General features: G+C 39.2%; 1 protein-coding gene across 1 annotated transcript in view; it reads left to right on the forward strand.

Moving 5' to 3' along the window:
* The window catches only part of ISM1 (isthmin 1), a 100,995-nt gene that overhangs the window by 62,141 nt on the left and 14,916 nt on the right, over nucleotides 1-23,938 (forward strand). Inside the window, exons 3-4 of the mRNA XM_036751121.1 lie at nucleotides 11,948-12,212; nucleotides 20,436-20,579. Coding sequence (XP_036607016.1) covers nucleotides 11,948-12,212; nucleotides 20,436-20,579 — 409 coding nt within the window. The remainder of the gene's footprint in view (nucleotides 1-11,947; nucleotides 12,213-20,435; nucleotides 20,580-23,938) is intronic.

Consider the following 23,938-nt stretch of genomic DNA (forward strand, 5'->3'; position numbering starts at 1 on the left):
GAAATGGGTCTTCTTGCTTTCCCTCAAAGATGGAGCTCCATCTCCTGACTCCATACCTTATTACTAGCCTAATTACTCCATACCTTATTACTAGCTTTCTCCCATGCCTAAAAGGTTCTCCCTTCTCACCTCCACCTCCTGGCTTCCCTCCTCAAGACTCAGCTCAAATCCTACCCCCTGCAAGAGGCCATTCCCAGCCCTGTCCTGCCCCCTCTGATTTGCATTGTATATATCTCATATGCATATTGTTGTCTGCATGGTGTGTCCTCCATTAGAACAGGTGTTCCTAGAGGTTAAGGACTATGTCTTTGCCTTTCTTTGTATCTGCAGCACTTAGCTTAGATAATCCCTACACTCAGGAAGCTCATAGTTGAATGGGGGAGACAACATACAAACCAACTATGTTCAAACAAGATTATACACATACACACACACGCATACATATATACATATATGTATGTGTGTATACACACATATACATATATGTTTGTGTGTCTATATCTATATCTATCTATCTATATCTATATCTCTCTCTCTCTCTCTCTCTCTCTCTCTATATATATATATATATATATATATATATATATATATATATATATATATATATATGTGATACCCTGGAGATAATCAACACAGAGTAGACACAGAGACAGAGTCAAGATGGTGGAAAAGCAGAAAGAAGTACAGTGAATTCCTCTCCAAAATATTCCTCCAAAGAGACTTTGAAAAAAATGTACCAGATCAATCCTGATTGGAAAACTCAGGGAAAAAAAATCACAGTGAGTCATTTCCAAGGTTGACAAAGGGAGATAGAGTGGTCTACAGAAACTGGGAATGGGGTCTGGCCATTCTGTACCAAGGAGAGGCTGTGCATCAAGGCAGGTTCTAGGACAGAGGGTCCTAACCTTGTGCTGGGTACAGAAACAGGTGCCAAATAGCAAAAGAGCTTACTATCCAGTTCTAAGTCATAGATTCAGAGCTGAAGGAAAAGGGGACCTCTACCTTAAGGGTGGAAGTTGAGTAATGGAAGTTTGGGGTTACAAGTAGTTGGTTGCTGGCCCTCGGCTGTATTCTGAGCAAGAAACAAATTCAAAAGGAAGGAGCAGCTACGTGGCTCTGACCCCTGCAGCAGAGCAAGGTCTTAGCTCCAGCCCCCAGTCCAATCTGAAGCTTGCAGAGGAATAAGCAGGGCAGGAATCCCAGATCAAAGAGAAGCCTATATTCTATGGCTCTGAACCAGCAAACTTTCCAGCTAGCTGATAATGACTGAATACATCAGTAGTCTCCTGTTGTGCAAACCCAAACCCAGGTCAGGAACTTGGAAAGCTCAGACCAGGGATTCAGTGTTCAGATTTTGCCCTGGATCAGACCAAAAACTGTCCCTGAGATCCTGGAATAACAATACAATAATCCAAGAAAGTAACACCAGAACCAGCCCAGATTTTTCTTACACAAGTGCATAAAGCCTGGCCTTAACATAAAGTCCAAAGTCAGAAAGTAGGCTGGAAGAATAAGCAAACAAAAATGAATCCCATAAAAAGTAATTATAGGAGGAGGGAACGCTCAAGACTTGAACCCATGAGGTAAGAATGATTCTAAAACATCTATAAGCAAAGCTTCAAAGAAAAACACAAGTTAGGTACAAATTAAATTCCTATAAGAGATGAAATAAGAGTATTAAAAAACTTAAAGAATGATTTATAAATGAAATGAGAGTGCAAGAAGAAAAATTAGAAAAGAAATGAGAGTTATGGAAGAAAGAATTGGAAAAACAATTATTAGCTTAGCACCAGAGACACCTTGCTCAAGCAACAATGTCCCTGAAAATTAGAATAGTCCAAACAGAAGCCAAAGACTCCATGAAAAAAACAAGAAATATTAAAACAAACTCAAAATTCTGAAAAATAATAGAAGAAAATATAAGGTTATTTCATAGCTAAAGCAATTGATCAGGAAACAGGTCAGGGAGAACAAATTTAAGAATCACTGGACTACTAAAAAGCTGTGACAAAAAAAGAAAAAGCCAAAACATCATATTTCAAGAAATCATAAAGAAAACTGCACAGATCTTTTAGAACCAGTGGGAAAAGTGGAAAGGGAAGGCAAAAGGAATATAGTAGATGGGGAACAAAAAGGAAAATTAGTAAAAAATATGCTGTAATCTGAGTGTAGAGATGGAAATCCATACAAACAAGGAGGAAGAGGTGGGAGATGGCAGGGGAAGCATCTGACTCTTGAATTTCACTTTCATCTGAACTGGTCAAAGGAGGGAAGAACACACATACATCTACACACAGAGTTGAGGACAAAAATATATTTCACTCAACAGGGAAATAGGAGGGAAATGGGGAGAAGGAAAAAGTTAGAATTAGAGGGAAGGCAAATTAAGGGACAGATTAGTTTTAAACAAAACAAACTCTAAGTACAAATATATTTATAGCTCTTTTTGAAGTGGCAAGGAATTGGAATCTGAGGCACTGGCCATCAACTGGGGAATGACTCTTGAACACATTATGGCATATAAACATGATAGAATACTAATGTGCTCTAAGAAATGAAGAAGATGGTTTCAGAGAAACCTAGGAAGATTTGCATGAACTTATACAGACTGAAGTGAATAGAAGCAACAGAACAATTTATACACTGACAACAATATTGTAAAGACATCTCTGAAAGATGTGGGAATTCTGACCACCAGAAACTCCAGAGTACTAATGATGAAACATGCTACCCATCTCCTGAGAAGTAAAAGGCTCAGAGTGCAAAATGAGAATATATATGTATGTATATATATAATACACATATACATGTATATATCATACACATACATATGTGTATATGCTTTATATATCTTTGTATACACACATACATTCATATGCATATATGCATGCATATATATCCATATAAACATATATTCTTTATGTCATTTATGTTCTTTATGTCTTAGTGATTTTATGTGTTTGTACGTGTATTTACATATTTGGCCACAGACAACGTAGAAATTTATTTTGCTTGACTATACATGTTTGAATCAGAGGTTTTGTTTTATTTTTTCTTAGTTGTTACAGGGAGAGAAGGTGGGGTTTTGATGATTGAAAACAATTAAATTTAAAAAAATAGAGGAAAGGCATTAATATTAAGGGATATTGAAAAGACTTTACAGACTAATGGCCCTGCATCAGATACTAGGGATTCAGTTCAGTCATTTTTTCAGTGATGTCCAACTTTCTGTGACCCCATGTGGGGTTTTCTAGGCAAAGATACTGGAGAGACTTGCCATTTTCTTCTCCAGCTCATTTTATAGATGAGGAATCTGAGGCAAACAAGGTAAAGTACTTGCTCACAGTCACACAGCTAATAAATGTCTGAGGCCAGATTTGAACTCAGGAAGGTGAGTCTTCCTGACTCTAGGCCCAGCACTCTATCCACTGTACCACCTAGATGCCCCAGAGTGAGCTAAGGATAGTGTAAAAAATTACCAAATAAAAATAAAGATTACCAAATAATAAAACAAGCTACTGAAAAGTAGGAAGGTGGGAGCAAGGCAGGGGGTGGGGGGGGAAGGAAGGTGAAGTATTCCTTTGTCGAGAAGTTATTAAATATACAGAATTGTAGCCAAGATTGAGTTTTAGAAGATTTCTCAGCTTTCCTCCTCTCTCTTCCAGATAATTCAGTAAGCCTAGAAGCTGGTACAGCCTATCCAGAATTTACTTGGGCACATTTTACATGACATCTGGATTTTTTGGTACAAAGTGGATATAGCTTTACTTGCTCTGGAATTCACAACTGAGAAACTTTCTTTTCCAAGAAAGCAGGAGACGACAAACAAGAATGGCCCCTAATTTTTGCACACCTAATCTGTCTGTGTGAGGAGTATCCAAAGTGCAAGATTACAATTCATTTTTCATCATAATAAGCTGTTTTGTTTAGCTGAATGTGAAGTGAAGAATGCTTTGGAAACATTCCTTCTCATGGCTGGAGGTAGAAGAACAGAGTAGAATTAGGAAAGAGGAAAGGTTGGAGGGTATACAAAAGGAGTGATGGGAGAAATGGAAGAAAGGAGAAAAGGAGAGGAGGAGAGAAAGGCAGAGAAAGACAGACAGAGATAGGGAGGGAGAGAGGGAAGAAGGGAGAGAGAGAGACAGAGAGACAGAGGTGGAGCTAAATCTCAAAAATAGCATAGAGTGTGAGAAGGCATAACTCAGCTGTTCATACTTATTTAGCGGCAATCTCCTTCAAAATTCAGTTTCCTTTTGCCTCAGATTGTGAAGGTTTGGTTGCTGCTGTGATACAAATAGAAATAGGTAGCGCTGCTCTCTTTGTTGTTTGCTATCCAGTCCCGTTGCACTGCAACACTATATGAGGTTTTCTTGGCAAAGATACTGAAGTGGTTTGCCATTTCCTTCTCCAGCTTATTTTACAGATGAGGAAACTAAAGCAAACAGGGTCAAGTGACCTGCCCAGAATCACACAGCTAGTAAGTATCTGAGGGTGGATTTGAACTTGGGTCTTCCTGACTCCAGGCCCAGCGGTGTATCTACTGTGCCACCCTTTAGGCATATCTAAACAGGCTCATGTACACCTATGATGGCTTTGAGTGACTATATTTACAATCTCATTTTCTCATTCCCTGGGAGAAAGAAATGTGTGCATCGTGATTCTCTGAAGATTTCACCTGTGAAAAGATGTTTGAGGTTGCACTTCTGTGATCCTTTTTGAGGCTACTGCTAGAGAATGGGATGCGCCATTTTTATGAGCACTGCCACATTTTCTTAGGTTATGATTAGGGACAACTGAGATCACCAGGCTGCCAAAAGAATACTGGTTGCCCCAAGGCTAGCAAAGATTACATCATTTCAAAACCAAAAAGCACTTGGTGGACTGGACTAGAAACACAGATGATCACTGCCCAGAGACAATTAAAGTTAAAAATATGGGCAAGAGCCAACAGACACCCCCTTTTCCTACCCTTCCCAGCTGTGCCATCCTATTTTTTCTGGATACAGTTCTTATGTCTGTTTATTTGCCATTTGCTGGCAGGCAGAGGTGAGTGTTTTGTTGATCTGATGACCTCTCAGCCCTTAAAAATTTTTTTGAACTCAGTTTCTGGCTGTGGAGGACCACAAAAGAATAGTCGTTGAACGTTGGTCAATCGAGAAAGAATGGAGCAGCTGCTGCTTCACCGGCTTTGGGGCTGCTTATGCACAGAGATACATCCAGTGCAGGCTGGGGCTGCTTCGGAGCTGGTCTGACTGCTGGGGTGGCGGCTGCAGCCGAATGCACCATTGCACTTGAGTAAACCAATTCCCTGGTGGTCCTTTAAAATATGAGGTGCATTTTAAAAGGGGGTGATATGTTTCCGTGTTGGCAACACTCTCCCCTTCCTCACAGCTCCACTCTTTTGTTGAAATTCACTGGTTTGACACATGGTTGATTCAGCAGGGCAGACAGCCCTGCTGGTGACTTCAGGGGCCAGTCAAAGCATTTCCTTCCTATGTGAAGCAGAGTGAAGCCAGGTGAAGGGGTTTATCAATGAATCCGTTTCCATTACCAATGCCCCCTTTTCTGTCCCTCTTTCCTTGGCAACCTGCCCCCTCCCTTCCTGCCCCCACCTATCCTTTACTTCTGATGGGGAGCCTAAGCTTGGAACTTGATACTCCACTTTCAACTAAACTTGCTCACTCCCTTGCCCCTCTAGTTTCTAGAAAGGATTCCCACGCTCTGTACTATAGAGCTGTGGGGAGGGGTTAGGAGGTGGGGTGGGAGGAGGAAATATAGGTCTTGCAAGGCAGTTGTTTTCCCATCTCTGTTGACCCTCAGAAGCTGCCTATACCTTTCCAAGATGAAACTTGCAAACAGAGGGAGATCCAGGGGATACCCCTCGCCCAGTCCTGTTCCTCTAGCCTTTAGGGAGAGGGATACTGAATAGGACACAACACCCCAGATCCCTTTATACATTTTTTTCCTAGTAAGTTAAGCAGTCTCCTTTCCAAATTAACCAGGCCTTCTCTTTAATAGTCCCAAGTCTGGCTTTAGGGCAGTGGCAAGTCGTAGGTTGGAGGCAAAAAAAAAACCAACTAAGTGAAAAATAAAAATAAATTGCTTCAAACTGCTGAATTGACTCTCAATATTAAATCTGACACAATGATAGAAGTTAATTTTTTTTAAAAGCATTTAAGAAAGTAAATCACCTAGGACTGGTTTATTTGAACCATGGTACTGAATTGGCTTTAAGTATACAAGTGATTGTCAGATAGCAAATCCCAAATGAAAAGATAAAATCCCTAAAATAAACTTATAATTAGGTATAGGGCATTGACTCATTGCTACAGTAGCTTTTAACCACCAAAACTTTCTCTTTTCTGGAATGATCTGAGATTAACATTCATTTAAACTAATATACATATTTTCTTCCATTCTCTACATTGAAAAAGACTTACAAAAAACACACCAGCCATCCAAATGCTTTTTTTTCCTGCTAAAATGTATTTACATAACCACAAGGCTCTTAAGCTCCACACCATACAATCAGATGAGTCAGACTACAACACTCTTAGTACTTTTGCTTCAGATTTCTTCTCTCCCTTGGGGAGGAAGAATCTATTTTGGAGTGTCAACATTGACAATGGGTCTTAAATAAGAGCCTGAAATGTTCCTTAAGCAGTTCAAAAAGATACAGATTTAGAGCAACAGACTTTGCCCCTTATTGTGTCTCCCAAATGCTGTTATCTCTGGTATAGCCAAAGTTCCATTGTCAGTCAGTTAGTATGTACTATGTGCCAGGCACTGTGCTCAGCTCTGGGCATACAAAGAAGACAAAAGGCAGAGTTCCTGCTTTCAAGGAGCTCACAGTCTAATGGGGAAGACAATATGCTGCCAGCTTGTGTACAAATGAGAATTGGGGGTAATCTCAACATGTTGAGTATAGTCAGTTTTCTTTCCAAAGTCTCTTTAGTGATATTTTTAACTAGGATTGTCCAGAAATGGGCCCCAGAGTGGTGCTATTATCTTGGGGACAGAATAATGTATGTAACACCTGAAGACATAGTCTAGTCCCAGTCCCACTGCTGATTACTGTGATCTGGAGGAATTCATTTCCCTATTCATCAAAATGAGGCCTGTCTTCTCTTTACATCACAGATATATTCAGATGATCAACAAGATGATAGATCTTTATCCTCTTTGAAAGAGTGTGTGTATGTTCCTTATGCTGTGAGTAGCAATAATGAAAACAGGCCCCAATGAGTGGAAGTTGCCCTTTTCCTTTAGAAGACCCTTCTGAACCGAAGGGAAGCCAAGTGTTTCTTTCCAAAGGACTTCCATATTCAAGAGGTGGGAAGAAGCCAAAGAGTTACATAGGATTCTCCCATGCATCTCTTGGCTTTGGAAGACAGGACTCCCAGACAGAATTGTCCAGACTAGCACACAAGGTGGGTAAATTCCCTTAAGGATCTGAGAGATTCTGCCAAGAGTTGTATTGTTTGAGAGCTTTAGTTCTTGTGCTTCCTTCACATGTGGTAACGGAGGAGATGAATACAAGATGTATTTGTAATGCAAAGAAATAATTGCATTAAGGAGAAGAAGAAGGATTAAGAACACTTGGTGCCTCTATCAGTGCTGGAAATCTGCTGTGCTTTGACGCAAACATTAAGCTCCCCACATTTAGTGTTTCAGCTGGCAGTGTGTAAACAAGATTCTTTGACACTGAAGAGATAGGTGAATAGTGACAATAAGCAGTACTGTACTTGGGAAATCAGAAAAGACATTGGACATCTGGATTCAAATCCAGAGTAAATGCCCATGACATACACTGGCTGTGAGAACTTAGGTAGGTTGCTTATTGCTTTCCTCATCTATAAAATGGGGCCAAGTACCTTCTCTCCAAGGTTCTTGTGAGGTTTAATCGAGAAATGTATCTAAAGCTCTCTGTGAAACGTAAAGCACTCTGTTGGTAGTTATTGTTGTAATAAAGGTATAAGACTCTTTTCTTCTACACCATGTCTCAAATCTTAGTACAATTTTAAGCTTTAATAAGAAGTATAAATCCTATACACTTAGACAAAAACACCATTGGAAAGGCTATTTAAAAGTTTCAAATATTGCTATTTAAAAATTAATATTCAACATAACTCTTGTCTTGTGTTATGCATTACTCTAGTCAATTTTCAAAATTTGTAAACACTTTCATTGGCTAAAGTTTAGTGACTGAGAAAGGGGATTGTAATTAGTAAGCCTAGCCTTAAGGTCACCAAAAGAATGAAGTTTGGATGCATATGTGACAATTTTGACACGACTATAGGAGAAAAACTCTAACGGAGATAGAGCAAATAATCAAGGTGGTTAAGCAAAAGGACCTCCACTATCCAACCACTAGTCTGAGAAAGCATCACCTCAAAACTTGTCATTTATCATACATGTAATGCATAATGACAAAATGCCCCATCTTGCTAAAATTAAAAATTAAAATGTTGTTATGCAAAGTTAACAGAACTTAAGAGTATAAGAGAAATGTAAATAATTAATCTTAAAATAATGCTTTTGTAAGTTTGTAGGTTTCATACTTCTGAAAATATTAAAGCTTGAAAACCGCACTGAGACTTTTGGGACACCCTGAATTTTAAAAGGTTTAATAAATAAATAAAATTAATGATCTTACTAATGAAGAACCTCTAATCCTGAGTTAGCAGAATTTTAGGTTAAAAACAGTCTTTTTTTTTAAAAAAAAAATACTACTGTGAAATTTTCATATTGTTAATTTAATAAGGGGAAAGAAGGATCCTTGGGTTTTTTTAAAAAATTTAGTTGGGGCAGAGAGGGTGCAAACTAAAGGGAAAAAAGAAAAGTCTTACACTGCTGAGATTCAGTCATTGATATAACAACTGGAGTAAACTCTTATTTTGCTACTCGTTGCATGGCCAACTAGCAAACCTATTTTGTTTGGATCTGTGTCACAATTCTAAACACATGGATTGACGGTAATAGCTTTAAACATGAAATTGTTTTTATTCCCAACTTGGAGAAATTGCAGGGCCTGTTTTGTTGAAGTAATCACTTTGACTCCAGTCTGCATACAAATGTAATGCCAAACCATTGGGCACAGTCCACCTTATCTCCTACCCAGAGACTTCTTTTATTACCACAATTGCAGGTCTGTATGGCTGTGGCCGTCTAGGACTGTTGCAGTCTCTTAATAGCCTCACAGTCACTGCATCTCAATTGTTCCATCTGTAGTCAAAAGGGAACAAGGTTGTAAATGCAAAGTTTTATGTCACCAAAGAGGAAATATGTGCATTGTCCTGTAACTGCCCAACTTGGTTCTGCACTACTGAACTGCAACGATTCTTCAGCTCTAGCCTTTTCCACTTCCTGGGTTATGTTCTCCACCCCCATCCTTCCTCCCCACCCCCTGCCACTAATTGCAGATAGAAACAATAGGTACTGAAATATATTCTTTTTTGTTCCTTCTCTTTTGGGGGACCTGCAAAAAGACTCTAAAGACCAATGTATAGAAAAGATGTTAGGCATCAAAGCAGTACAACATTCTGACATGACTCTCCTCTTGGGTACCAATATAACACCTGACTTACAGATTTTCTGTATTTGAGTGAGAAAGATGCATTATTTGGCATTTGACAAGCAGCCTAACCAATGACACACATTCATGGATTGCTGTGCTATACTGAAATGTTTTAATAGTCTTTTACTATATTTATGTGGTTAGTCTTACATCTCTTGGCACAAGTATCTTGCACTCGATTTCTGCCTATGCTAGGTCCTAAAAAGGAGAAGATTAATTATTATTTTGATGCAGATGTTTCTGCATTTGCATAATTACTAGGGGAGGGTGTGGTGAGAATTTGGAGACAGAAGACTCCTGCCATTCCTTTCCATGCCTTTATTGACAACCTCCTCAGACTATCATCATCACCACTACCATTACTGTCATCATCGTCATTTGGTTAGAACACTTTACCTAAGTAGAAGACAAACAGTAAATCTCCTAATTGGATAGTCAGCCAGGGGCCTTCTTTGTTTGTGAATAGCTTTATAACGTGATAATGCTGCATCTTCTATACATGTCAAGAAACATTATTTAGGCACTTACTATGTACCAGGTGCTGGGAATAGAGATACAAGCAAAAAGAAGGACAGTATTTGCCCTCAGTAAACTTATATTCTAATGGGAAAAGACTACACATAAAAGGGGGCTGAAAAGGAAAGGGGAGAAAAGAGAGAAGACATTTGTGCAGAGTCATAGAGGAGAAATCAAGAGAGTCAAGAGTAGAGCTAGGAGAGGAATAAAGGAGTGGGCATGGGGTTGGCCTGGCCATTTCCTCAAAATGGAGGTTCTGGAAGGAACTTGCCAGATAAGACGATGGGACCTCAGGGGTAGAAGGATCTTCCAGGATGAGAAGGCTTCTGGAGGATGGAGGATAAGTTTGGAGAGTCAGTAGAACCAGGAAAGAAATTAAGGAGACATTTTCTGTCTCAGGGAACTCACAATGTCCCACCTGGTGAGAGGCCTTATGAGTTTCCTAAACAGGTAAGGAACATAACTAGTCCATCCGAATAATTTAGCTGGAAATTTCAAAGCAATATAAAGTCAACACACTTCCCCCTTCTTAACAGAAAGGGAAGGGTCTGTTTGTCTCATAGATGGGCAAAGACTAGTTTGATTTGGCAGGACATCCTCATTCCCTCTTCAAATGTTGGGTTAGAGCAAAACTGAAAAGGCATCTGCCTAGCACAGCTTGCCCTTATTATTTTGGAGTGCGTGTTTCTTATTCATTTACACATAACTCATCCAGAGTGATGTTGCAAGAGCTGTGTGATGTCCAAAGAAGCCTGACAAGTCTTTTGAACAAGTCTCACTAAGCTGATTGTCTCTCAGAGCCAAGAAGCTCCATTCTGTCAGCCCTGTGGCTGTAGCATAGTGGGCTTAAAAATGCAGAAGCCTTAACTTGTGGGCAGGTTCTAACCTTGGTATTTCTTTTACCTGCCCTGGCTTCAGGGGCTTCGTTCTGGAATTTGGCATCACTAATCTGTGATGAGCTTTAGCTGCAGGGAGAATAGCAGCCATCACCAAGAAGTCCTGAACATCTATGAAATTTTGCCCAGATCTCTAACTTCCTAGGTCTTTTAACTGTAAATCTTAGACCAGAGATCAGCAACTCTGTACCTTTGTATTTTACCACTGGGGCTAAATAGAGTCTACGGGTGGTATGGGGCCACAAACTGCCTGCCATTCAGTATGAATGAATGAAAAAAAAACATTTATTAAACGCTTGCTGTGTTAGCACTGTGCTAAGTCTTGGGGATAGAAACAAAAAAGTGATACAATCTGGGCTCTCAAAGACCTCATATTCTAGTTGGGGGAGGGGAGACAGACAACATATAGGAGAGTTCAACTGAAATGGGGATGGAAGGGTCTAAACATCCTTAGGACAAGTAAGGAGCAGGGAGGGCAGATGACAATGTCCGGGAGTTTGCAGGGTCCATTAGCAGGGCAGGTAGCTTCAGTAGACCCAGTATTATAGATTACCTCACCCTGCATTAGCCCCATATTTTGGCTTCCACCAAGTTTTGAATTTCATTAGTGATGAAACCAAGACCTATCTTTCTATGTCTAAGAATCTCTTAACTAATAAGGTGTTCATCATTTCCCTTCACAATATCAAGTTTTAAAGTCATAGAAACATCAAATTTTTTACTACCAGAGCACTTTAAAGATTTAACTCCTTCTTATACAAGTGAGGAAACTGAGGTCTTAAATAATTGTGACCTGCCCATGTTCAACCAACTAGGAGATAAGGCTAAGCCCCGAGTCTCTTGATTCCCAAACCGTTGTTCCTCTCACTACAACAAACTGTCTCCCAAGACCCTCACTCCCTAGAGATGTGAGTTGGGATAATGAACCCTCACTCTCTGCATGCTTTGAATCCCCCAGGTTACCATAGAGGTTGTTGATGGTCCAGACACAGAGTCAGAGAAAGACTTGCACCCAGAAAACAAGCCCAGCTGGCCAATCCCATCACCTGATTGGCGTAATTGGTGGCAGAGGTCTTCCACCTTGACAAGGGTAAACAGTGGTGACCAGGACTACAAGTTTGATAGCACTACAGAAGATAGCAACTTCCTCAACCCCCCCAGGGGATGGGATCGCCATGCCCCGAGCCATCGGACTTTTGAAACCAAAGAACAGCCAGAATATGGTGAGTTACCGTTCAGTGTCATACAACTATTCAGGGGAAGAACTGAGAGTGATGAGACATTATCGACACAGAGCCAAGTAAAACCCAGTTGCCAGTGTGTGGCTTTTGTTCATTTGTGAAGCATACCTCATAAAGATGAAACTTAACAGAAGCCCCAGTGAGACACTAGCGAGCCACATTTCTCTGGTAAGACTTCAATTGTAAAATATATACCAATTACCCCATGAAGGAAGCATTTTTTTTAGCTAGGGGTCTTTAGGGCTCTTTCTTTTTGTTTTGTTCTGTTTTTCGAAGCAAAATTGAGTTTCATATCTAAAGATGAAGGACTAAATTGATGTCTTACTGTAAAAAAAACCCATGCTAAAAATAATTTAGTTACAGTAGAGACATTAAAAAATTTATTCTACTTCTTCCTTTGCCTGGGCCATATTATACTATGGTTTACATTGATTGCAAGTACATGAATATTACTTGAGCAATTTTGTGTATATATGTGTCTTACTTGTTCATGCTAACATGGCATTTCAGATTGGCAGCCAGGGAGAATAGGATATATAATAGCTCATCCCAAAGTTACATTTTTGCCACATGTTATACAGCCTATGACAAATGGGTAATTCCTAATTCTAACTGGCCTATCAGCAAGCATTTACGGAGCGTATACCATTCAGCTGATAGTGCTGTGAGGCATACAAAGAAATTTAAAGATAGAGTACCTGCCTTCAAGGAACATAATTTCTCACTCATAAAGCAACACCAGAATGCTACAAATGTTACACTGAGTGGTATAAATTAAAACAGCTGTAGTGTAGAGAAGAGGGAATAATGAGGACTGGCATCATCAGAAAGGTTTGGTTTGATATGTGGGACTTAAGTTGGTGTTTGAGAGAGGGGCAGAATTTTTAATCAGAACTCTAATGATTCCAACCAAAGATTATTGCAGAAACTTTCAAGCAAAAATTAAAATACAGTGCTTATAAAAAGAGATGGCTCTCTGGGGGAGGGGGGAGAGAATGTAGGTGACATAAAGATAAAAGAAATCAATTAAAACAATTTTTTAAAAAATGAATACCTTGTAAAGTAGGAAACAAAAGTGTTTCTGGACATAAAACATGAGTCTAAAGTTGAGTTCATAGGCCCTCAAAGTGAAATGGGAAACTAGAGACCATCTAGTATGACCTTCTCACTGTACAGATGAGGAAACTGAGGTCCAAAGAAGTTTAGTAACTTTTCCATGGCCATATAGGCAATCATAAATAATAGATTTATTATAAATCACATCCAGGTCCTCTGACACCATACCCAATATTCTTTTTGTTACACCAAGATGTCTTGTGTCACATATCCTATTATTATCACTATATATCCCAACATCAAAGCATCAACATGTCAACTAATACTGCATCAAAGATGACTTCCTCAGGTTTTCAAAGAAGTCAGTACAAGAAAAGAGCCTGCAAGCCACGGATGTTTGTGCCAGACACTAACATACTTCTCCTGAAAATGTCCTTAAATATGTCCATAATTAGAATAACCCCAAGAACTTTCAGTACAGTTCCAGAGAAACAGGAAAAAAAAGATGAAGAAAATCATGTAGCTCAGAATTTTAACAGCTGCAGGCTTGCTGAATGTAGGGTTGAATTGATCATCTACCGTAGCACTTGTCATGGTTTCAATACCTTGGGCTTGTCTAAGGTTAGGAAAGGAAAGACTGACTAGATAAAGTGATTTACTAACAATTTTTAATTAACCTGTATACTCTTAAGGAAACTTATAGGTAGGGATTTTGATCTGAGAACCATTCAAGAAGTTTAGTATCTGCTTGAGGTAAGCAAACAGCTGCTAAAAGTGAAATAATTTTGAAGCAGTTGATGGTAGCTAAGAATCTAACTAGTAACATTTTGTAATTATTTTTGTTTTGAAATTTTTGAAAAATTTTGAAAGATAACCTTCATTTTAAAAAATTTACTTATAGACACATGACCATAAACTCTAAGAGGATCCTTCTGCCTAGATCAAAGAAGCCTTGGGTCTAGGGCTAGAAAAACAGTTTCATCAATATAAATATGTTTAAAGATATATGTGTGCATAACATTCTAAACTAGACATAATTACATAACATAATAATTGTTGTAAGATGTATTGCATAGCATTCGGCAGGTTACAAAATGGAATCACATAATTCTAGTGTTAGAAGGGATCTCAGGGTCTTTTTAATTCAATGCAAATCCCCAAAAGATATCTTCCTACAACAGTCTGCTGGAAGACTTCCAATGAGAAGGAACCTGTCCACCTCTCTTGGAAGCTTATTCCACTTTTGGGAAGATCTAATTGTTAGGAAGTTTTTCCTGACATCATGCTAAATTTGCCTCATTGAAACTTCCACCCACTGCTCCTGTTTCTGTCCTTCACAGGCAAACTGAACAAATCTAAAGCCTTTTCCACACAACAGCCCTTCAGATACTTGAAGAAAGCCATCATGTCACTCCAAGTCCTCTCTTCTCTGGGTTAAGCATCCCTAGTTCATTCAACCTATTTTCATATGGCATGGAATAAAAGGCCCTTTACCATCGTGGTTGCCTTCCTCTGGATACTCTCTAGTTTTTCAATGTAACTTCCTAAATTGTGGTGCCCAGAACACAATAATACAGATGTGGTCTGATCAGGGCAAAGTGCAATGGGACTGTCTCCTCATTATTAAAAGCTGTGACTTTCTTAATGAAGACCATCACACTGCTAATATTGAGCTTGAAGTCCACTAAATTCGAAGACTTTTAGACACTGCTATCTAACCATGCCTCCCCATCTTGTATTTGTAATGTAGTTTTTTTAAACCAAAGTATTTGAGTTAATATTTATTCCCACTGAATTTCTTCTCAGATTGAGCCCAATATTCTTGTTTATAAATGTCTTTTCAGATACTTGCTCTGTTTAGCTAGTGTGTTGGCTATTCCTACCAGCTTTGTGTCAACTACAAATTTGGTAACCATTTCACCTCTGCCTTTATCCAATTCATTGTAGTATTACAGAGTCAGGTACAAATCTGGGGGTGGGGAAGGGCACGCAATCCAATGGAGGTTTCTTGCTGAACTGGCATTGAATCATTCATGACTACCCTTTGAATCCAGCCATTCAACCAAATCCAGATCCGCTAACTGCATTTATCATCTAGCCCACATTTGTTCATCTTTTCCATAAGAATGGTATGAAAAACTTTAGCAAATGTTTTCGTAAAATCTTGGTAAGCCATATGTGTAGCAGCTTAGTAACCTTAAACCCAGTAAAGGAAATAAGGTTTTTCTGGCATGACTTATTCTTGATAAACTCATGCTTGCTAGCTCTTTCCAATGACCACTTCCTCTTCTAGCTCTCTATTACCTATTTCTTATAGATCATTCCTAGAATTTTCCCAGGAATCAATGGCCAATGTTTGGCCTTTAGTTTGTTGACTCCTTTCTTTTCTCATATTTTTGAAAATTGGAACTCTGATCAACACAATGATCTACCACAATTCCAAAGGACTCATGATAAAAAATGCTATCCACCTCCAGGTAGAGAACTGATGGACTCAGGGTGCAGACAGAAGCATATTACTTTTCCTCTTTCTTTCTTTTCTTGTTTTTCTTTTGTTGTTAGAACATGACTAATTTTTTTTTGGGGGGGGGAGAAAATTGGGACATTTCCCCTTTTACAGTGTGATAGTACATCTTCCATTCTCCATGACCTTCAAAATCACCAGCAATCACACCTGCCAATGCTTTTGGTAGGTGAGGTCACAATTCCTCTGGCTCAGGTGATTTAAATTCATCAAAGGCATCTAGATGTTTTCTTACTATAAATCTCCTTACTTGTCTTGGGTATTATCAGTTACCTGTTAACTATTATTGTATGTCATTTCCAGGGCAAAGGTCATTTTTCTTTACAGAGAAAAGAGAAGCAAAATAATAATTAAGCAGCTCTGCCTTGTCTCTGTTGTCAGCTATCATCATCCCATCCACCCCCAAGCAACTGTCCTCTCTCTTCTTTTATCCAACACAACAAAACAAAAAACCCTCTTCTTTTTTCATCTTTTGCTTGCCAGCCTCAGCTCATTCTGAATTTACCGTTCCTGACACTATTTTTACAGGTCCATGATGTATTTTTATATTTAACTTCTGTTGACTGCCCTTGCTCCCAAATTCTGTACCTATTTTTTCAAAACAAAAGAAACAAAACCTAAGTTGGCTGTTGAGATCCATGTCCATCTACATTAGTTGCTTCAGACAATTTAGAGTCACAGAATTTTAGAGGTACCTCAGTGTCCATCTAGTCCAGCCCCTACAGACAAATAAATCCCCACTAAAAACATACCTGGAAAGTGGTCATCTAGCCTCTGCTTGAAGACTCCCATTTTTCCTCCTCTTCAAAACTGCTTCCCTTGGTGTCTTCAGGATTTCGTTCTTGAGTTTCCTTCCCCTCCTCAGCTGACTTCACGTGTAGAATTTGTAGTCCTTATGGTTCAACCTTCCTTTGAACTCTATAAAATTTGCTCCCCCCAGATCTAGGATGCATGTCAGATGACACCTGGCTTTTTTCTTCATCTCTATCAGAAACTTGAAGAAGGGGGTGGTCATATGCTCCCTAGGTTCCTTTCATTTCCATTTCTGCAACTCATTTTCCCTATTGGTAAGAATCATACAACCTTTGCAACTTATCCTAATAATAATAGTAGCTTCCACTTCTTTAGTATTCAAAGGTTCACAAAGAGTTTTACAGAGATTATCTCATTCAGTTCTCATTAAAAATTCTGTGATTTGGGTACTATGAGTATTAAAACCTCCATTATACAGATGGAGAACCTGAAATTCAAACAAGGTTAAGCAGACTGTCCAAGGTCACAAGTCTAGTAAGTAGTAGAGACAGTTCTTTGGATTCCCAATCCAGAACACATAGAATAATAGAACACGTTAGCTAGAATGGATTGTAAAGATCATTTAAAACATTTCACATGTGAGAAAACTGAGACCCAGAGAGGTTAAACAACTTGTTCAAGGTCACACAGCTAATAAGTGGCAAAGCCAGGTCTCTTGAATGTCAGTGAACTTTCTGCTATATCAAACTGCTTTTCCTTTTTGGTGATTTCTTCCCCATCCGGTGAGTTAAGAGAGTCAAGTGACTTCAACTGCCCTAACACTGAGACTGAAACCATCTCATAGAAATCTGGTACCTGAAGCATGCTGAAATATGATAGATATTTTTTTAAATCTCCCAAAGGCATTTGTGAAACAAAAGTTACATCCTGTTCTAAAGTGGCCTATTTTTCTTTCTTTACTATCTTCTTTGATTTTTACTTAAATGAGACAACTATTGTCTTTGAAAAGTATAAAGTACCACATAAATGAAAGATTATCCCTATGTGAATTTCCTATTTTAAGTAAACATTTGTGATAGGCAAGAGAATGAAGCAGGTCTCATTTTATATATAGTGACAATGTTATAAAGTCAATGCTGTCCTTCTAGCTTTTTCCACATTCAGAAATTTCCATTCTGTCTTACAAAATCTAATTAGACATGCATGATCTCCAAGAATAAAGGTATTTTCATTGACATTCATATAATGTGGCTCTCCCTTAAAAATGTGGAAAAATCTGAGTTATTAAAAAAAAGTTCAAACTGTGCAGTCTGTGAGTAATGTGTGTGTATATGTGTTTGTGTGTCTGCACGCAAATGTGCATATGGTGCGTTTCCCTTGGATATTCTGCCTGATGCATGCTAATGCCCCAGGGATACCTCTGATGTTCGTGGCAGGATTCTATTAGTTAAGAAGGTGAGCAAGAAGAATTTTGTTCAAATCCCAACTCTGTTATTTACTACCTGTATGACTTTGGTTGTTGTTCAGTCTTTTCAGTAATGTCCGGCTCTTCATGATCCTGTTTGGGGTTTTCTTGGTAAAGATACTGGGGTGGTTTGCCATTTCCTTCTCCAGCTCATTTTACAGATGAGGAAACTGAGGCAAACAGGGTTAAGTGACTTGCCCAGGGTCACACAGCTAACATGTCTGAGACTGAATTTGAACTCAGGTCATCCTGACTCCAGGCCCAGCACTCTTGACCTTGAACAAGTCACTTTATCTCTCTAGGCCTACAAAATGAGGGGGCTGGACCAGATGATTCCCAAAGTCCTTTCTAATTCTAAAACCCATGATTTGAAAGGTAAAACAAATCACTCACTAACCACAATTTGCATGTTTATAGCACAGCATTTACCTCACAATGCCCCTAGGAAGAGCAAACATTATTAGCCTCATTTTACAGATGAAGAAACTGAGGCTCAGAAGGCTGTCATAGAGTGTGGAGAAATCTAAAGTTAAGCTCACTTAACTTTCATAGGCTGAATGACTTGACCAGGGTCATATAACAAGTAAGTGTCAGGGTCAAGGTTCAAACTAAGACTGCTTTTACCATTAATTATAGGAAGTTGGCTCCTTAATTCTGCTCATGCAGAATATGTGTGGTCCTCTACTTTTATTTTTGCTTTAGTAAGTAAAATGAAGTAAATAAGTAAATGAAGACAAGTAGTTATTGGGGAGAGAGAGAAAGGAGACCAAAATAGCCTGATATTATAGGAAGAAGATGCTTTAAATACTTATTTTGGTTATGTGATTAGAAAACTTAATTCCACACAGCAGAAAAATCAAAGTTTGGAAAAATTCCTTTTGTTAGGGGGTTGAAGAGAGGGGGATCTTCAGATGGGGCTAGTGGTGGGCAGTACATGACAGGGTTGTTTTCCTCTCATGAGCAGAGAGCAAGACATAGCCATAAAATGCCTCTTCACCCTGCTTAATGGTAAAGATTCTCACCTGCCAAGAATCAAGATGAGAGAATTCCTTTTTTGAAATAGCACTGCCCTTAGGAACATTGGAAGGCTGTGAGGCTGGCACCAGGCCTAGCTCTCAGGTAGAAACATGTGGATTCCATTCTTGCTCTGTCTACGTAATACCAGCCCCAAAGATTTGTTAGCTTTGTATACTCATAGTATGTATTCATCAAGGCACACAAACATCTCCACATACGAAGATCCCCTTTTCAAATGAGCAAAGGCCCAGAACCTCAAAGATAGAAAAAATTAGGATGATCTTGATGAGGGCACAGTCTCTGGGAACCCCCTTGAATCTAGAATACAGTCTCTGGGAGCCCCCTTGAACTGTCCTTGAATCTTCCAACTAGATCTGGCCTTTTCCTAAGGCCATAAGCCTTACATTATCATTAGGCCCAAATCTCTACCTAGCCTCGCCCTTTATTGTCCAGCTATTTCCCTGCCTAGATACTATCAGTATCCATGCCTTCAGCTACTTCCAACCCTTAATTCCATTCTCTTGGTTCTTGGACTCTGACCTCATCTCATCCTCCTTAGACTCCTCCTCAAGACCCTCCCTAAAGCCCTCCTCTAGTCACCCCAGACCACCCCTCAATCCCTCCTACAACCATTGTGTATATAATCTCCATCTTGCCTCCTTGAAGGTGCTCAGGTTCAATCTAGCTCAGCTCAGATTCAATCTAGCTCAGTAGGTTGAATCTGGCCCGCTTGTGGAAACAGGCATCACAAAGGGTGGGATTTCTTAAGACAGCCCATTATGGTGAATCCCTAATAAACTTTGTCTCTTCCCTTGGCTGAGAAGGCTTGAGTCAAATTCTTTCGGCAGGACCCGGCATGTCGGTACTTTGGGGTGTCGAGCACCCCTAGGAACCTATAGGTTCACTAACAGTCTTCATTTTGATTAAACCTCTTCAATCTGAGTAGAAATCATGAAGACATGTGACAGAGCAGAAAGCTCACCAAAGTAGGAGTTGTGGGGCCCTGGTCCTGGCTCTGCCACTACCTGTGTGACCTCATGGGAATTGCTTAACCAGTCTGAACCTCAGTTTCCTCATCTGCAAAAAGAAATAAGAGAATGTTGGATTAGATGATGTCTAAAGCTACTTCCATCATCAAAGTTCTGTGATTCTGTGCTTTAAGAATATGAAAATTTTAGTGAAAAGTGAAATGCCAGGCACTGTATTTTTGGTTCCAGTTGATCCAGTAGCATTTCAACTGTGGCCCCTGGTAAGTATGAAATTAGCCAGCAGGGAATCTGCTGGCTAATTTGAATCTATATCCAAGGCCAGTTGTAAAAGCATGTGTGCCTGTGGTATGTCAGAGTGTATACATCTAGCCTCAGAGGCCATCTCCTTTCATCCCATCCAGATTACATTGATGGTGAAGGAGACTGGAGCCCCTGGTCTGTCTGCAGTGTAACCTGTGGAAGTGGCAATCAGAAGCGAACCAGGTCATGTGGCTATGCGTGCACGGCCACAGAGTCCCGAACATGCGACCGTCCAAACTGCCCAGGTTTGTTGAGGAATGGGACCAAGGGGTGTGCTGGAGTGAGGCTGTAGAGGCTCACTAGAGCTGACTGTTAAATTTTCAGTGTGAGCATTTGCCCTTCAGAAATCTATAAACACTAACTAACAAGTAAGACATCTGAGAAGCAAAGTGAGCAGGAACTGCGTTTTCCAACTGTGGAGGACAATTTATGAAAATGCACAGAGGCAAAAGAATCTAATTCAGGGAATAACTGTGTAGCTGGTCTGTAAGAGTTCATGGAGAAAACCGAATTAAGAAGTCTAGAAAGGGCCAAGATAGGGAGCTTTACATGCCCAACAGAGGACTCCATATTTGATCCAGGAAGTAATAGGGAGCTACTGTCTCTTCTGGAAAAGGGAAGTAACACTTCTCTATCCTTCAGAAAAATCTCTTTGGCAGCACTGTGGAAAACTGGCTATCGATCTGAGGCAGTTAGGTGGCTAATGCAGTATTCCAGGGGACAAAGGGTGAGGACCCGAACCAAGGTAGTGTGAGTGAAGAGAAGGGGATGTAGATAAGATATGTTGTAAAGATAGAAATGAGAAGACTGGACAAAAGATTAAATATGTGGATGTGTAGGATGAGTGTGAGGAGTTCAGTGAGACTTAAGTTGTGAGCTTGAATGGTTGGAAAGATTAGGCAGCTAAGTGGTATAGTGCATAGAGCACTGGGCCTGGAGTCAGGAAGACCTGAGTTCACATTTGGCCTCAGACACTTGCTAGCTGTGTGACCCTGGGGAAGTCACTTAGCCTCTGTTTAAAAAAAAAAATGCACCTACCTCTTAGGGCTTTTGTGAGGATCAAATGAGATAATAATTAACTGTAAAGTGTTTAGTACAGTGTCTGGCACATAGTAAATGCTATGTAAATGTTAGCTAGTACTCTACAGAAATAGCAATCACTGCGAAAAACTTAGCTGCTCTGATCAAGACAATGGTCTAAGACAGTTCCAAAGAATGTATGATGAAAAATGCTGTCTACCTCCAGAGAGAGAACTGATGAACTCTGAGTGCAGACTGAAGCATATTAAAAAAAAAAACTTTATTTTTATTTTTTGCGTGTGCATGTTTTTGCAACTTGGCTAATATGGAAATATGTTTTGAACTTCCTAAGGCCCATTGTTATGAAGACTACCACCATCTTTTTTTTACATAGTTTAAATATATTTTTATTTGTTAAATATTTCCTAATTACATATAAAAATTTTAACATTCTTTTTTTAAATTCTAAGTTGAGGATATTCTATCCCGTAGGCAATGGTGGTGAGGCACTGGATGTTTTTGACCAGGGAAATGATCTACTGGTTAGGCTTGGGTCTTAGATAGTTATTTTGAGAGCTATGTGAAGGATAGAATGAAATGGAAGCAGAGAGAATAATTTTTTTAATTTAATTTTTTTTCAATTAATAAATTTCTTCTCTCTCCCATATCTTCCTCTGCCAACACACATGCAAACACTCATTGAAAACCCCTGTAACAAATATTCAGAGTCAAGCACAGCAAATTCTCACATTGATCATGTCCAAAAACATGTCTCACTCTGTATCTTTAGTTCATCACCTCTCTGACAGTGGGTAGGTAGCACATACCAAGTGTTTTCCTGGTTCCACTCATTTGTCTCTGCATTAATTCACACAAGTCTTCCCAGGTTTCTCTGAAAGTGTCCCTCTCATTATTTCTTATTGTACAATAGTATTTCATTGCTGGGATGCCATGACTATAGTTTAGGCAAAAGCTGATGAGACTCTGAATTTGGGTGGTAGCAGTAAGAGTAGAGATAATAGGATGGATGGGAGAGATGTGAGGACACATGTGGCAACTGATTTGATATGGGGAGAGGGCAAAGAAAGAATCAAGGACAACTCCAAGGTTATGAATCTTAGCAAGTGAAGGATAATGTTGCCCTGAACAGAAATAAGGAAGTTTGTAGAAGGTGTGGATTTAAGATAACGAGTTCCATTTTATACATGCTGAGTTTGAGATGCTAACAAGGTAACCAGGAAGAACCATCCAGCAGACAGTTGGTAATTAATGGCTAGAGTTCAGGAGAAAGATTAGGGCTGCCCAGAAACAATATCAATCCTAAAAAGGTAGCTTTGCACCTACCGTGCATAAAAATGACACAATTGAAGCCATAATGTTATATATTAACTTTAAAATAGAAACTGAAGGTAATCAACACATGTGTCACTTACTACCTGTATAATCTCGGAAAAGTCCCTTCATGTCTCCAGGCCTGTTTCCTTATCTATAAAAACGAGAGTGTTGAAATAGTTGTTCTCCAAGATCCCTCCCAGGTCTAAATTTGTTATCCTGATCTTGATCTTAGCCCTTGGCCTTAGATTTGTTTTGTTTCATTTTGTTTTTTGAGAATATTGAACTATAAAATTATGGTCAAATACATTGTTCATCACAAGAGGTTTTACTGCCACCCACAGATAAATACAAATTTCAGACTAAGCTATTAACACAATTCATATGTGATTCCCAACTGTTACACAAACTTTTAAATAGAATGCATTCAATTAAAGATCCAACCATTATACTCAACTGAGTTTTTACTAAATTTTCTTAAATCAGAGCATGAATATAAACATTATATTTGTAAACTATATTGTAAACTATAAAGCCTTGGGTAAATATAAGGTCATATTATTATTGGTTCTCTATAGATATCTACATGGATTTTTCAGAGCCATCACTAAATACAGATCATGGATACAAATGAACTTACAATCTAAGGCAATTTGTTGTTTAATTACTGTTGTTGTTTTGCCATTTTATTTCTTAATCACAAAACCAAATTGCTAGGCTACTGAATTTATATATTCAGGGAACACTACACAATTGCAAACACCTATTGTCTCATTTTGTATTGTCACCCTTAGGTCCCTTCAGCGCCAGTAAAATATTACTGTGTGCTTCTTTCTGGAAATTCCAAATCCCAAAGGGTTAAAAGGAAAAGGGGACAGAATTTCAGGGAAAGAAAATCCTTCACTAGAAGTTTCTTTTTTTCCTGCACACAGAAGTCCTATTCACAGAAGTGGAGATTGGGACTTTGAATGAAAGGTGTAGTTGGAGGAGAAACAATGAAAGATTTATCAGTATTGAATGTGCATGTCAGGAAAAGGTGTGTGTGTGTGTGTGTGTGTGTGTGTGTGTGTGTGTGTGTGTGTGTATCTGCATACATGTATGTGTTGTACGTGTATATCTATGTATGGGCCACAAGGGAAGGAACAGCCCGATGTAGGTTTGGAAAAATTTAGAAGCCAATGAAAATGCCTTGTTTTCTTGCCCAATTTTTGCTCTCCCTTTGATGCTCTTCCTCCCTATTCCAGTGATTGTG

The sequence above is a fragment of the Trichosurus vulpecula genome, chromosome 3 (assembly GCF_011100635.1).
Source record: "Trichosurus vulpecula isolate mTriVul1 chromosome 3, mTriVul1.pri, whole genome shotgun sequence".
Classification (NCBI taxonomy): Eukaryota; Metazoa; Chordata; class Mammalia; order Diprotodontia; family Phalangeridae; genus Trichosurus; species Trichosurus vulpecula.